Source organism: Chiloscyllium plagiosum, unplaced genomic scaffold (genome assembly GCF_037043375.1).
Source record: "Chiloscyllium plagiosum isolate Xiang-an unplaced genomic scaffold, Cpla_swu_hap1 HiC_scaffold_4, whole genome shotgun sequence".
In the NCBI taxonomy this organism is placed as follows: Eukaryota; Metazoa; Chordata; class Chondrichthyes; order Orectolobiformes; family Hemiscylliidae; genus Chiloscyllium; species Chiloscyllium plagiosum.
In genome coordinates, this window is record NW_028270142.1 from 150476381 (window position 1) to 150492478 (window position 16098).

The 16098-nt window shown below is 53.2% G+C and overlaps 1 protein-coding gene across 1 annotated transcript in view; it reads right to left on the reverse strand.

Annotated features, from left to right (window-relative positions):
* LOC122545532 (voltage-gated inwardly rectifying potassium channel KCNH2-like) overlaps positions 1 to 14980 on the reverse strand; it is a gene marked incomplete at its 5' end in the record, with an annotated part of 355139 nt that extends 340159 nt beyond the window's left edge. Inside the window, 5 exons of the mRNA XM_087985888.1 lie at positions 2538 to 2731; positions 3273 to 3525; positions 7162 to 7361; positions 9323 to 9722; positions 14555 to 14980. Of these exons, the coding sequence (XP_087842014.1) occupies positions 2538 to 2731; positions 3273 to 3525; positions 7162 to 7361; positions 9323 to 9722; positions 14555 to 14980 (1473 nt within the window). The remainder of the gene's footprint in view (positions 1 to 2537; positions 2732 to 3272; positions 3526 to 7161; positions 7362 to 9322; positions 9723 to 14554) is intronic.
* Positions 14981 to 16098: the final 1118 nt, after the last annotated feature.

Sequence of the window (16098 nt, forward strand, 5' to 3'; positions counted from 1 at the left end):
GGGTGTGCGGTGAGTCAGTGTCACTGTGTAACAGACTGGGAGGGGTGTGCGGTGAGTCAGTATCACTGTGTAACAGACTGGGGGAGGGTGCTGTGAGTCAGTATCACTGTGTAACAGACTGGGAGGGGTGTGCGGTGAGTCAGTATCACTGTGTAACAGACTGGGAGGGGTGTGCGGTGAGTCAGTATCACTGTGTAACAGACTGGGAGGGGTGTGCAGTGAGTCAGTATCACTGTGTAACAGACTGGGAGGAGTGTGCGGTGAGTCAGTATCACTGTGTAACAGACTGGGAGGGGTGTGCGGTGAGTCAGTATCACTGTGTAACAGACTGGGAGGGGTGTGCGGTGAGTCAGTATCACTGTGTAACAGACTGGGGGGAGTGTGCAGTGAGTCAGTGTCACTGTGTAACAGACTGGGAGGGGTGTGCGGTGAGTCAGTATCACTGTGTAACAGACTGGGAGGAGTGTGCGGTGAGTCAGTATCACTGTGTAACAGACTGGGAGGGGTGTGCAGTGAGTCAGTATCACTGTGTAACAGACTGGGAGGAGAGTGCAGTGAGTCAGTATCAGTGTGTAACAGACTGGGGGGAGTGTGCGGTGAGTCAGTATCACTGTGTAACAGACTGGGAGGGGTGTGCGGTGAGTCAGTATCACTGTGTAACAGACTGGGAGGAGAGTGCAGTGAGTCAGTATCACTGTGTAACAGACTGGGGGGAGTGTGCGGTGAGTCAGTGTCACTGTGTAACAGACTGGGAGGGGTGTGCGGTGAGTCAGTGTCACTGTGTAACAGACTGGGAGGGGTGTGCGGTGAGTCAGTATCACTGTGTAACAGACTGGGAGGAGTGTGTAGTGAGTCAGTATCACTGTGTAACAGACTGGGAGGGGTGTGCGGTGAGTCAGTGTCACTGTGTAACAGACTGGGAGGAGTGTGCGGTGAGTCAGTGTCACTGTGTAACAGACTGGGAGGAGTGTGCAGTGAGTCAGTATCACTGTGTAACAGACTGGGAGGAGTGTGCAGTGAGTCAGTATCACTGTGTAACAGACTGGGAGGAGTGTGCGGTGAGTCAGTGTCACTGTGTAACAGACTGGGGGAGTGTGCGGTGAGTCAGTATCACTGTGTAACAGACTGGGAGGAGAGTGCGGTGAGTCAGTATCACTGTGTAACAGACTGGGAGGAGTGTGCAGTGAGTCAGTATCATGTGTAACAGACTGGGAGGAGTGTGCAGTGAGTCAGTATCACTGTGTAACAGACTGGGAGGAGTGTGCAGTGAGTCAGTATCACTGTGTAACAGACTGGGGGGAGAGTGCGGTGAGTCAGTATCACTGTGTAACAGACTGGGAGTGGCAATGAGTGTTTAATACCTACAGGGAGGAGTACCTTGAACCTGTTTGTATCTGTGCGGCCTCACGGGACATCACAGGATAATAGGTTGGCGATGAATAGTTTTTCTGATTGTTTTGATTGGCCAGGTGACTTAGTCAGGAGCTGTCCCTATGGCTGTGGAATGTTGTCTGGAAATTCACTTTGGAATATTAAACATGCCATTTAATAAACAAAAACCCAGGGGGAGACCCTTCTGTCCATCGTGTGCTCAGACACAGGATGCGTTTTGTGCATGTGCTGGGAATCACACCTGTAATATCCCGATGTCTCCTTATTCATGAGGAGAGGGTCTGGGTGGGTGGTGTGGTGCACCTGGAGTATGTGGGTGCCTGGTGGAGGTGGGTACTGCAGATGCTGGAGATCTGACTCTACATCATACTGGTGCTGGAAAAGCACAGCAGGTCAGGCAGCATCCGAGAAGCAGGAAAATCCACGTTTTGGGCAAATTCCTGATGAAGGGCTTTTGCCCGAAATGTCGATTTTCCTGCTCCTCAGATGCTGCCTGACCTGCTGTGCTTTTCCAGCACCACTCTAATCTTGTAAGTGGATGCCAGTACAATCCCCAGCAGACGATATCTGTAATAAATGTTGGTAGCTTAAGGAAGTCTGGCTAAGACTGAGCTTTGAACGCTCAGGGTGGGGGAAGAGGTACCTGGACGATGTGTTACAGGAGACAGTCAGACTCCACCAATTAACCTGGCCCGGGGTCAAGGACACGATGGTGTGACTGAGGCAGAGGTCAGCTGGGGAGCAGCCTCAGCCAATGTCTTATCCTGGACTGGCCAAGCACACAGACAACACAGAGGAAAGTCACCACCATACCATTGTACGGTCAGACTCGGGGGACCAAATACCAGGGGAATAGCCACAGCTCTCTGCAGCAGGCATCACTGTGGGCTGCGGTGAGAGGGGTGGGATATACAAAGGTCCTGAGGGGCAACCCTTTCACTGAACTGCCAGAGGAAGTGGTGGAGGCTGGTACAATTACAGTATTTAAGAGGCATCTGGATGGGTATATGAATAGGAAGGGTCTGGAGGGACATGGGCCGGGTGCTGACTAGATTTGTTTAGGATATCTGGTCAGCACGGATGAGTTGGACCGAAGGGTCTGTTTCTGTGCTGTATGACTCTCTCAGAATAAGAATTGTACTCACATCACGAAGATTAAAGGTGATCTCCAGGTTGGACCAGAAATGGTCTGAGAATTCGGGATACATGTCCAGTATGTCGAGCAGGTCCTCTCGCTGGATTTTGTGAAGGTCACAGTAGGTCAGTGCACGCACGTCAGCGTTCGACTTGCCAGGGCGGGCGTACATATTGATTGGTTCCCCAAAAATGTCGTTCTTACCTACAAGCTCAGAGCAAACAGAACAGCAGTAAACGACAGTGACAGAGAGTAAGACAAGCAGCTGGAGGCTCTGAGGCGGGATTGGGGGCCGCGCGGTCGTGGGGGGGGCTGCGCGGTCGGGGGGGAGGGCTGCGCGGTCAGGGGGGGGGGGGCCGCGCGGTCAGGGGGGGGTGCTGTGCTGTCGGGGGGTGGGGGCCGCGCTGTCGGTGGGGGGTGGCCGCGCTGTCGGGGGGGGGCGCGCTGTCGGGGGGGGGGTGGCCGCGCTGTCGGGGGGGGGTGGCCGCGCTGTCGGGGGGGGGGGGGGCCGCGCTGTCGGGGGGGGGGGGGGGCCGCGCTGTCGGGGGGGGGGGAGGGCCGCGCTGTCGGGGGGGGGGAGGGCCGCGCTGTCGGGGAGGGGGGGCGCACACATGAAGCAGGTTGTTCAGTCCACTTTAATGAAAACACCAGTGCAGCTCCGCGGCCCATCATCCCGCCCCCACCCCCCCCACCCCCCCACCCCCCACCCCTTCCCCAGAGACTCCCCGTGGGGGTGGACACTTACCCAGGATAGCCACCACCACGTCCGTCCGTAGGATCTCGATAGAGCCCCGGGAGATGAAGTACAGGGCGGTGAGGACATCTCCTGCATGGACCACGGTGTCCCCTGGGGGGGCGTGGGTGGTCTTAAACCTCATTGCCAGGGCACGCAGGCAGCCCTTTGTCCCACCTCTGAAGGCCTTACAGTGATGGAGCAGGCTCCGGTTCAGGTACACACTGATATCAGCCTGGAGACACTCCGGAAACCCTTTCAGCACCTGGGGAGGGAGGGAGGGAGGGAGAGAGTCACTGGGATGTGGGGAGTGAGGCGGACACAGAGGGGAGAGACAGACAGACAGACAGACAGATGGGGAGAGGGAGGTAAAGGGAGAGAGATGGAGGAACAGGCTGGAAGAGTAGACAAAGGGGAAAGAGCAAGTGGAGTAGGAGCAGTTTAGTGCAGACGCTGCAATCTGTCCCGAAAACAACAAATCCTGCCGATCCAGGCCGGCCAGGCAGTGTCCACGGAGAGAGAGCAAGCTCATGTTTCGGTAACTTTACCAGAGAAGGCTGAGGCTGTTTGAGCAATCTGTGTTCGATGGCTGGCACATCGTTAACAAAAAGGCATTTACAGCAGAGGGGACAATCTCACAATCACTCTCTCCCCACCCCCACCCTCCTCGAGCTTATCTCTCCACGCTTCAGGCTCACTGCCTTTATTCCTGATGAAGGGCTTTTACCCGAAACGTCGATTTTCCTGCTGCCCGGATGCTGCCTGACCTGCTGTGCTCTTCCAGAATCTCACAATCAGGCCAGGCCAGCGGTCCAAGTACAGTGACACATTTGTGGGCACCGTGATAAGAAGTTAACTCCCAGACAGCACTCAGCTGGTGTGAGGGTGATCTCTGAGGATGATGTCCCCATAGTTCAGTGTGATTTACACGAGCTGAGTGCGTGGGTACAGTTTCATGGGGATCAAGGTGAGGTGATCCACTTTGGTAACAATAGCAGGAAGGCGGGTGATAGATTGGGAAAGTGGGAAATGCAGTGACACCTTGGTGTCTTTGTAAACCAGTCGCTGTGAGTGAGTGCAGGGGCAGGGAGGAAGCTGTTGGAGATTACAGAGCGAGGTTTCAAGGACAGGAGCAGGACCTTGGTGAGGCCGCACTTGGAATATTGTGTTCAGTTTTTATCTCCTTCTCTGGGGAATGATCCTCCGACAATGGAGAGAGTGCAGCACTTTCCAGACGGAGAGCTGGGGCAGTAGGACAGACAGGTGAGGAGGTTAACTCTGTTGGAATATATTCACTGGACCTCAAAAGAAGGATGGGGGACATATAGAAACTTCCAACAGGTCGAGGCCGAGTGAACACAGGAAGGATGTTTCTGAGGAGCCTGAGGAATTCTCTGCCACAGAAAACATTGGAGGCCGAAACATTGAAAGTTTTTGAGGAGTTTGATATAGTTCTCCGTGTCAAAGGGTAGAGGGAGTAAGTGGGAACAGCAAACTGAGCTGGGTGGTAAAAACAATGACTGCAGATGCTGGAAACCAGATTCTGGATTAGTGGTGCTGGAAGAGCACAGCAGTTCAGGCAGCATCCGAGGACAGGCAAAATCAACGTTTCGGGCAAAAGCCCTGATGAAGGGCTTTTGCCCGAAACGTCGATTTTGCCTGTCCTCGGATGCTGCCTGAATTGCTGTGCTCTTCCAGCGCCACTAATCCAGAAACTGAGCTGGATGGTCAGCCATGGCCAGGCAGAAACCAGACCAGGCTCAAAGGGCTGAATGGCTGCTCCTATTTTCAATTGGTTAGATAATCCAATATAACCCCCAGGAGGGTGATTGTGGGGGATTCAGTGAGGGTAACACCATTAATGCCATGGGGCGGTGGTTACATTGTCTCTTGGTGATGGTCATAGCGTGGCATTTGAGTGGCATGAATGTTACTGGCCACGTGTCAGCCCAAGCCTGGATATTGTCCAGATCCTGTTGCATTTGGACACGGACTGTTTCAGTGTCTGAGGAGTCGCGATGCTGCTGAATATTGTACAATCAATCATCGGGGAACATTCCCACTTCTACCCTTATGATGGAGGGAAGGAAATTGATGAGGAAGGAGGATTGGGAGGGGTCAGGAATGTGGAGACCAGGCCATGAGGGGCCAGAGGAGCTCAGAGGGTTGGGGGGGGGGGTGGTGCCAAGAGGGTGGGGTGGGGGGTGGTGGTGATGGAAGGAGGGTTGGAGACGTGATGCAGTGTTTCAGGTATCTCAAGGGGAATGGGGGTGAAATCAGGGACTGGATCTCAGGGGTGGGGAGCCAGATGTGGTTCAGACTGGGGAGCGGGGGGGGGGGGAATGGATCTGGGCAATTGGGGTCCAGCTCCGGGTTGGGGGAGGGGTGAATGAGAGCAGAGTAGCTGAGGTCGGAGGAACTGGAGGATGGGTGGGTGCAGTGTGGGGAGGGGGAGAAAGGCCAAGTGAATGATTGGGGTGTGTTGGGGGAGGGGAGGGGAGGGTTGTTGGGATGCAGTAGGTAAGGTAACAGTTACTCAGCAGGTCAATGATGGATTTAACCTCTTACTTAATTTCATCAGAATTCCCTGGAATGTCTGATTTTAAATGGAGGGTCCCAGGCAGGAGGGGAACTCCAAAAAAACCATCCATTTGCTGGAGGCTGCTCCCTGTGCACAGTGCTATGCTCACTGAGATTATCAACGTCTGGCCATTCAGAAATCCAGACAATACACATTAGACAGGTACATGGATGGAACAGCACAGCAGGTCAGGCAGCATCCGAGGAGCAGGAGAATCAACGCTTCAGGAAAAAGCCCTTCATCAGGAATGTAAGGGCTCTTTCCCCACACATCGATTCTCCTGCTCCTCGGATGCTGCCTGACCGGCTGTACTTTTCCAGCACCACACCCTCGACTCCGACCTGCAGTCCTCACTTTCTCTTAGATACCTGGATGGGATATAGGACGGAGGGATATGGAATTAGATTAATTGTGAAAACTGGGCAGCGTAGACAAATTGGGCTGAAGGGCCTGTTTCCATGTTGTGGAGCTCGATAGCTCCTCAGTGACGGCAGGAACTGGGATTGTATTCCGTTCCAATGGAGGGACATGCTTCAAGTCACTGACAGTGAGATGGAGTATGAGCTCATTAGCCCTTGGGTCTGGTGCGGTGATGGCGCGGTGAGCATGTACCTTCACGTTGGGCAGACTGAGACAGTCAGCAGGGACCTCCTGAATCTCCCTACAGCACATGGACTGCAGCGGCTCAGGAGCCAGCTCACCCTCACCTTCTCAAGGGGACAACTGGGGACAGGCAGTAAACGCTGGGCCCAACCAGTCACACCCATATCCCTGAATGAACTAAAAAATAATCACGTGTTCCTTGCAAGGGCACTGTGGAATATCAAAGACTGGAAGGGAAAATCCAATTACAAACCAGGAATCACTGTCTACACCAGCATTTATTACCCACCCCTAATTACCCAGGGGACAGTTCAGTATCACCCACGTTGCTGTGGGTCTGGAGTCACGTGTAGTCCAGACCAGGTAAGGATGGCAATTTCCTTCCCTAAAGGACATTACTGACCCAGATGGGATTTTCCTGACAATGGGTTCATGGTCATCATTAGATTCTTAATTCCAGACTTTTTCCTAAACTCCGCCATCTGTCTTGGTGGGATCTGATTCCCTGGGTCTCTGGATTAAGAATTCAGCTTGCATACTACGAGGTTACCACCTCCTTGTGAAAATGAAATGTGACTGAGGGGATCCCACTGTAAGGGTCCCAGGACTATTCAGACCAGCGTTGTTCTGTCACTGGTGGTTTCTCTGGGTTAAGCTGAGAGAGGAGCCAAGCTCTGGCGTGTTCTGGTGGGTGATGCTGCTCTGTCTCAGACTCACTGCATTCATATCGATGCCATTGGTGTAGGACCAGGCGTGTTGGAAATATTCCTCCAATCTCTGCCGCAACGGGTTGGGAATCTGATGGAACCGGATGAATTCCCGAACCCGGAGCATCTGTGTGTGATACCTGGCGGTGCCAGAGTACAGTCGCTGGATTATTGCAGACACATTCCCAAAAATACTGGCGTACATCAGAGCTGGAGAGAGAGAGAGAGATCAGTAAGAGCTAACAGCCTGAAAATACAAACTGCACCCACTTCAGGAACACACCAAGTGCACAGAATAGACTCCAGGAGGGTGAGAGGGGCCAAGGGACCTGTAGGAGATTAACAGGGTTTGGTGCTAGGTCCATTGCTGCTTGTTGTATACATTAATGATCTGGACGGGAATCTGTGCGGGATGGTCAGTATGTTCACAGATGACCCTGATGTGGGAAGGAATGCCCCATCCCAAAGATACATCCCACAGGCTGAACAAATAGAATTTAATCCTGAATTGTGTAGTTTGATGCTTTTTGAAAGAATGAACAAGACAAGGGAGTACACGTTGAATGGTAAGACCCTCAGCAGTACAGAGGATCAGAGGGACCTTGGTGTGTATGTCCACACGTTCCTGAAGGCTGCAGGACAGACTGAGAAAATGTTTAAGAAGGCAGTTGGGATACTTGTCTTTATTAGTCATGACATATAATCTTATAATCTATGTTGAAGCTGTACAGGACTTTGTTGAGGCCACAGCTGGAGTACTGTGTGCGGCTCTGGTTACCACACTATAGGAAGGATGTGATTGCATTGGAGGGGGCGCAGAGGATGCTGCCTGGGATGGAGAGATTCTTTTTTTAGATTAGATTAGATTACTTACAGTGTGGAAACAGGCCCTTCAGCCCAACAAGTCCACACTGACCCGCCAAAGCGTAACCCACCCATACCCCTACATATATCCCTTACCTAACACTACGGGCAATTTAGTATGGCCAATTCACCTGACCTGCACATCTTTGGACTGTGGGAGGAAACCGGAGCACCCGGAGGAAACCCACGCAGACACGGGGAGAATGTGCAAACTCCACACAGTCAGTCGCCTGAGGCGGGAATTGAACCCGGGTCTCTGGTGCTGTGAGGCAGCAGCCGCCCACAATGCTGAAGAGAGGCTGGATAAGCTCGGGGTGTTTTGTTTAGAGGTTGAGGTGAAATCTGATTGAGATGTACCAGGTTCTCAGGGGCATGGATATAGGCATGCCCAGGGAGTGTAGATTGAAGGGAGGGGACGGGAGTTTGGGAGGGAATGTGAGAAATTATTCTTCTTCATTTAGATGGTGGTGGGAATCTGTGAGGGTTACAGAGGCAGAACCCCTTGTCACGCTGAAGAAATGCTTAGATGGACATTTGTGATGAGAAAGCAGACAGAGCTATGGGCCGAGTGTTGGAAATGGGATTAGAAAAAATGGATGTTTCATGACTTGGATATGATGGGCTGATTGGCCTCTTTCCATGCTTTAAAACCCCAATATCTCTATTTACCAGAATGTTCCGGAATAAGACAGATTAGTTACCAGGTTGAGGAGAAGTTGTGGTTATTTTCCTTGGAGCACAGGAGCTGGAGGGGAGATGGGATTGAGGTGAACTCACCCTCAGCACGGGGAAGCCAGTTCCAAGGTTGGGGGAAGGGATATGGCCAGGATGTGAGGGTGACCCAGAATAAAACAGACAATACATTCCAAACGTGATTGGACAGGTACTGGAGGGGTACAGTGTTGGGGAAGCTGGATTGATCCCTGGGGAAGCTGAATGTATTGGATGGGCTGAATGGCCTATTTCCATGCTGTTAATAAAGCCTGTGGTATGTAGAAGCCACAGAGTGAACAATTCAGCTCCAGGATTCACTGACCACACACATCCCAGCAATTACTCCAGTTCATAAGGAGGTTTCCATATAAATGGGGGAACAAGCTGTAACAGGACTCTTCCTGAGGGAGAGCAAATCGCCCCGAAATCAGAGAGAAAGGGAGCTGCTCGAGGGATTACTGAAGCCGTGCAAGACTGCGGGCTAACCTTGGGCAGTCACAGTGTTACCAGAATCTCCCACCACGAATCGTACTCCTGTTTCTGACCCCAACAATTAACCAACCCATGAGGGATTACAGGCGGAGGCCACTTACAGCCAATCAGCATCACACAGATGGAAAAGATCTTCTCGGAGTTGGTATTAGGGGAGACGTTGCCAAATCCCACGCTGGTCAAGCTACTGAAGGTGAAATATAGCGCAGTGACGTACTTGTCCTTGATGCTGGGGCCTGACGATGTATCGTTCTCAGTGTAAGGTTTATCAATCTGCTCACCGAGAGAATCCAGCCACCCAATCTTCGGCTGCAGAAACGTTCTCTCCATATTGCCAATGGCATACCAGATACAGGCCAGCCAATGAGCGATCAGGGCAAAGGTACACATCAGCAGGAAGAGGACAGCAGCTCCGTACTCAGAGTAACGGTCAAGTTTCCGAGCAACTCGAACCAATCGTAGCAGGCGTGCCGTCTTCAACAGACCAATCAGTATGGTCCTCTGTAGAGAGGGAGGGAGTTGATTAGACCGAGTCAACATGGAGTGAACAGCACTGCAGAGGTCAGTGTAACCTGCAGAGTGACGCTCCAGGACACTGACCCCTGACCCGCACACACTGACCCCCGACCCTCACACGCTGACCTATAGCCCTCATGTTCTGACCCTCACGCTGTAAGCCCTGTAACAGAGAGTGAGATACAGGGCAAGCATATAAATATAATAAAGATAACATGGACCCATTAAACCGCCAATCTCTGGGTAGCGAGGGATTGACAGAGTTGGATAAAGACAGAGAGGGAGGCTGTGTTAGATACTCAGTGCTCCGAACAGCAGGAGCCTGGGCTGAGTACGGATTGTACAAGAGGAACTTACCGAAGGAATGAAGGGAGCAGAAATGGAACATTTATGTACAATAACAGATAAAGGAAGGAAGAATCCAAAGTTACTTTACAATTACATTAAGGACAAAACGATAACTAGGGAAAGAGTAGGGCCCACTAAGGACCACAGTGGTAACTTGTACGTGGAGCCAGAGGACAGATATAGAGTTTGAAAGGAATATTTTGTGTCAGTGACATTCCTGTTTCAGTCTGTCAGCTAGGGCTCCCTGACTGGGACTGTTAATCTGGTCCATCCAATCAGAAAACACATTCGATCAGGGTCAGGCAGAGTGTGTAGTTCTCTGTAGGAAAGACGTGACAACATCAGAGAGGGTCATAGAGTCACACAGAAAAACCCTTCGGCCCATTGACTCTGTATCAGTCAGAGATACGCACCTAATGATAGTACGGCTAGTTCCCAGCACCTGACCCATAATGGGGTCTGCCTTAGCATCACAATCAAACATCAAAATCCTCCTCCTCCTTCCTCTCCCACCCTCACAGGCAGAGTTCCCAATTCCCTCCACCCGCTCAGTGAAAATTATTTCCTGATATGCCTCTAATCCTCCTGCCCTTGGGTCATTAATCCCTCCACTGAGAGAATATTTCCTCCTGTCTTTGCCCCTCATCATTTTATCTCAATCCTGTCCGCACTCTGTCCAATTTCTCTCCATCAGTGACCCTCTCCAGCTCAGGCACTATCCCAGTGAGTCTTCCCCTCCACTGCACCCCCCACTCCACTCCACCCCACCCCACGCACATCCCCACGCCCTCTCACACATCCCTAGTGTGGGTGTGGGTGCTGGGAGGTGTGTGGGTGCTGGGAGGTGTGGGTGGGTATTGGGTAGGGGGTGTGGGTGCTGGGAGGTGGGGATGGGTGCTGGGAGGTGTGGGGGTGTGGGGGTGTGGGTGTGGGGGTGTGGGTGTGGGTATTGGGCTAGGCTGGGCTGGGCAGTCTCTGGCTGACAGCAGTTTGAGCTGAGCCTGTTCAGGGTGCTCGTGCTCAAAGTGCTGCACGTCCACCTGTCGCTGGGCAGGGATTGGCTGGGGGCTGGGCAGGGATTGGCTGGGGGCTGGGCAGGGATTGGCTGGGAGCTTTACCATGGACTGGGCCTGGACTTGCTGTGAGGACCATTACTTACCTGCCCGTTCAGCCTGACACCTACCCCCACCCACCAACCCTGCTCCCCCCCTCTCCACCCCATCCTCTCGCCTCCTCCCCCATCCACATCCTGATGGGACCCTCTCTCCTGGACCAGAGAACCCAAGCTTCCTCCCCCCTCCCCCAAACCCAGATGGCTTTGTCCTCTGGGTCAGAGAAAGATAAATGAGGTTGGTCACTCCCTCTCCAAGTCTATTTGGACACTGCCATTCCTTCAGCCCCCTGCCCCTGGTCAGGCGGAAGGTGGAAGATCGACTGGAACAACTTCCACTCTACAGGGAGCGACACCACGTTGCCTGGGATATGTACACGATGTCCCCCTCTTTGGTTCCTACTCCCTAAACTTCAGCTGGAACTGGATCAGCTTCTTGGTGTTCCCCAAACTCCTCGTCAGTCCCTCAAAGACCAGCTATGGACTTCTTTCACCTTCTGTCCCTCTGCTCAGGATTTCCACACAGACGCTCCACCTCACACTGAGCTCCCAGGATTCCATCCTCATCTGTGGGCCCTTGGGCCAGACTTTTATCAATGAACCATTCGGAGTTTCTATCCTCCTCCCAAATCTGTCCAGGTTCCCATCATGCTCGACAGGAGAATCCTCTTTCCTCAGAATGCACACTGGGAGCCTCTGCCTGGGAGTAGCCAAAAGGTCTGATCCCCTTTGCCTTCCAGTACAGCTGCAGCCTCCCTCATGGGGATGGCCAGTTCCAACTCCTACACCTTCCACTCCATCTCTGCCAGCGATCTCTCAACCTCTTTCAGTATTGAGTACAGGAGTTGGGAGGTCATGTTTTTTTTTAGATTACATTACAGTGTGGAAACAGGCCCTTCGGCCCAACAAGTCCACACCGACCCGCCGAAGCGAAACCCACCCATACCCCTACATTTACCCCTACATTTACCCCTTACCTAACACTACGGGCAATTTAGCATGGCCAATTCACCTGACCCTGCACATCTTTTGGACTGTGGGAGGAAACCGGAGCACCCGGAGGAAACCCACGCAGACACAGGGAGAATGTGCAAACTCCACACAGTCAGTCGCCTGAGGCGGGAATTGAACCCGGGTCTCAGGCGCTGTGAGGCAGCAGTGCTAACCACTGTGCCACCGTGCCGCCCACCGTCCTGTTGTGGCTGTACAGGACATTGGTCGGCCACTGTTGGAATATTGCGTGCAATTCTGGTCTCCTTCCTATCGGAAAGATGTTGTGAAACTTGAAAGGGTTCAGAAAAGATTTACAAGGATGTTGCCAGGGTTGGAGGATCTGAGCTACAGGGAGAGGCTGACCAGGCTGGGGCTGTTTTCCCTGGAGCGTCAGAGGCTGAGGGGTGACCTTATAGAGGTTTGTAAAATTATGAGGGGCATGGATAGGATAAATAGACAAAGTCTTTTCCCAGGGGTCGGGGAGTCCAGAACTAGAGGGCATAGGTTTAGGGTGAGAGGGGAAAGATATAAAAGAGACTAAGGGATAACTTTTTCACGCAGAGGGTGATACGTGTATGGAATGAGCTGCCAGAGGATGTGGTGGAGGCTGGTACAATTGCAACATTTAAACAGCATCTGGATGGGTTGGCAAGTTTTGAAACCGGCCACCTTTGCCGGTATTCACCTTTACCAACTTTTATAGGTGTGCCATCGAGAGCATTCTGTCTGGATGTATCACTACCTGGTATGGCAACTGTACCATTCAAGATCGGAGATGGTTACAGAGAGCGGTGAACTCAGCCCGGACGATCACAAAGTCCAACCTCTCAACTATAGAATCCATCTCCCAGGCCCCACTGTCAGGGAAAGGCCGCCAGCATTCTCAAAGATCCATCCCACCCTGACAATGTTTTTCTACAACCTCTACCATCGGGGGGAAGGTACCGAAGCCTGAACACACACACCAGCCGGTTTCACAACAGTATCTGCCCGACTGCTGTTAGACACTGAATGGACTCACAAACTCTTAACATTCGCCTGTCCCTGTGTTTTTGTTATTGCTGCTGTTTCCCTATTATTTACTATCGATGTTACTGAACTCTGGGATCTGTCTGTGTTGCTCCAAGACAATAGTTTTCACTGTGCCTCGGGACACGGGACAATCAATTCAATTCAATTCAATTTACAGGAATATTCGTCAGGTGCTGGCAAATGGGACCAGGTTAGCTTAGAATAGCTGGCAAAGACACGATGGACTGAAGGGTCTGTTTCTGTGCTGTACACCTCTATGACTCAACGACTCTTCCAGCATTCCTGTCTGGACCTTGCCAACACCACCAGAAATTCAGCCGGAGATATCTGCACTGGGATAACCTCTAGACCACACAGCAGGAAATCCCTGACCCACAGGCATCAGGATCACACGCAGGAAACAGATTGTGGTATTGTGGGCCTACTCACAGCACATGGACTGCAGCGGTTCAAGAAGGCAGCTCACCCCCCCACCTTCTCAAGGGGGGCAACTAGGGACAGGTGATAAATGCTGGGCCCAGCCAGTGATCCCCATGTCCCTCAAAATGAACAAACACAAAACATTAAGCCTGTCCTTCACACCTGGTTCAGCATGTCCTTTGTTTGTCTATCCCTCTCCCTCTCTCCGTGAGCTCTTTCCCCCTCTCTCACTCCCCTTCTCTCCGTCAGTGCTCTCACTCTCTCCCTCTGTCTCTGGGGCAGCACGGTGGCACAGTGGTTAGCACTGCTGCCTCATAGTGCCAGGGACCCGGGTTCAATTCCAGCCTCAGGCGACTGTCTGTGTGGAGTCTGCACATTCTCCCCGTGTCTGCGTGGGCTTGCTCTGGTTTCCTTCCACATTCCAAAGATGTGCAGGTCAGGGTGAATTGGCTGTGCTAAATTGCCCCTAGTGGCAGGGGCATCTTCGGAGGGTCGGTATGGACTGGTTGGGCTGAAGGGCCCGTTTCCACACTGTAGGGAATCTAATCTAAAAAAAACACAGAGTGCAAATTCTCAAGCTAAGGCCATCCATCCAGAACGGAGAGGAGGAGGGATTTTTCAATGAGTGAGCTCTGGGAGAGACAGTGTGACAGGACATTGGGATTGGTGAAGGAAGGGGAGTTGAGCTCCAGGTGAGCCCTGATCATAACGAAAGGTGAATGGCCCACTGCTGCTCCAATCCGGGAAGGCCCTCAGCTAGCCAATGAGATTCATACACTGACAGGATCCCAGATCTCCAGGTGAATGAGAATCTCTGTATTCCTTAGAGCTGTCAGAAATGATGAAGCTGACCAAAGTGAGAGTGGCAGGAAAAGGCTAAGAGCCTAGGAGTCGAGTCTCAGGTGGTCCGTACCTCATCGGAGCCCGAGCGGAAGATGAGCAGGTCAAAGGGGATGGCAGCCACCATGTCAATGAGGAACCAACCCTTGAAGTAGTGGACGGCGATGCTGACAGGATGACTGACCACCTCGTCATTACTGTTCACGTACGTGGTCCGGAAGTTGATGAGGATGTCAATGATGAACATGATGTCCACAATCAGATCCACCACGTTCAGGGGGTTACAGGAATACCCACACTCTCGGCGGCTCACCTCCTCCTGGTCATTCAGTAAGAACGCAGCGGAGTATGGAGTGAAGACAGCCGTGTAAATAACAAGCAGCAGGATCAGCCAATCCCAAACAGCCTTAAAGGGACTGTAGTGAAGGATGGTCCATTTGTGAATGCGTGGGGCCTGGAGTTTATATTCAGGCAGGACATCAGCACCAAGAGACAGCACCTAAAACAGCAACAGCCAGCCAGTTAGTCACAGAACCAGAGACAACACACGACCGTCCTCGCAATGGGGAACGGTCAGAGACCCTCACGCCCAGCTCACACTCCCTGCACACACCCAGCTCACACTCCCTGTACACACCCAGCTCACACTCCCTGCACACACCCAGCTCACACTCCCTGCACACACCCAGCTCGCGCTCCCTGCACACACCCAGCTCACACTCCCTGTACACACCCAGCTCGCACTCCCTGCACACACCCAGCTCGCGCTCCCTGCACACACCCAGCTCACACTCCCTGTACACACCCAGCTCGCACTCCCTGTACACACCCAGCTCACACTCCCTGTACACACCCAGCTCGCGCTCCCTGCACACACCCAGCTCACACTCCCTGTACACACCCAGCTCGCGCTCCCTGCACACACCCAGCTCACACTCCCTGCACACACCCAGCTCACACTCCCTGCACACACCCAGCTCGCGCTCCCTGCACACGCCCAGCTCGCGCTCCCTGCACACACCCAGCTCACACTCCCTGCACACGCCCAGCTCACACTCCCTGCACACACCCAGCTCACACTCCCTGCACACACCCAGCTCGCACTCCCTGCACACACCCAGCTCGCACTCCCTGCACACGCCCAGCTCGCACTCCCTGCACACACCCAGCTCGCGCTCTCTGCACACACCCAGCTCGGACTCTCTGCACACAACAGCTCGCACTCCCTGCACACACCCAGCTCGCACTCCCTGTACACACCCAGCTCGCACTCTCTGCACACAACAGCTCGCACTCCCTGTACACACCCAGCTCGCACTCTCTGCACACACCCAGCTCGCACTCCCTGTACACACCCAGCTCGCACTCTCTGCACACAACAGCTCGCACTCCCTGCACACACCCAGCTCGCGCTCTCTGCACACAACAGCTCGCACCCCCTGCACACACCCAGCTCACACTCCCTGCACACACCCAGCCCGCGCTCCCTGCACACACCCAGCTCGCACTCCCTGCACACACCCAGCTCGCGCTCCCTGCACACGCCCAGCTCGCGCTCCCTGCACACGCCCAGTTCGCGCTCCCTGCACACGCCCAGCTCGCGCTCCCTGCACACGC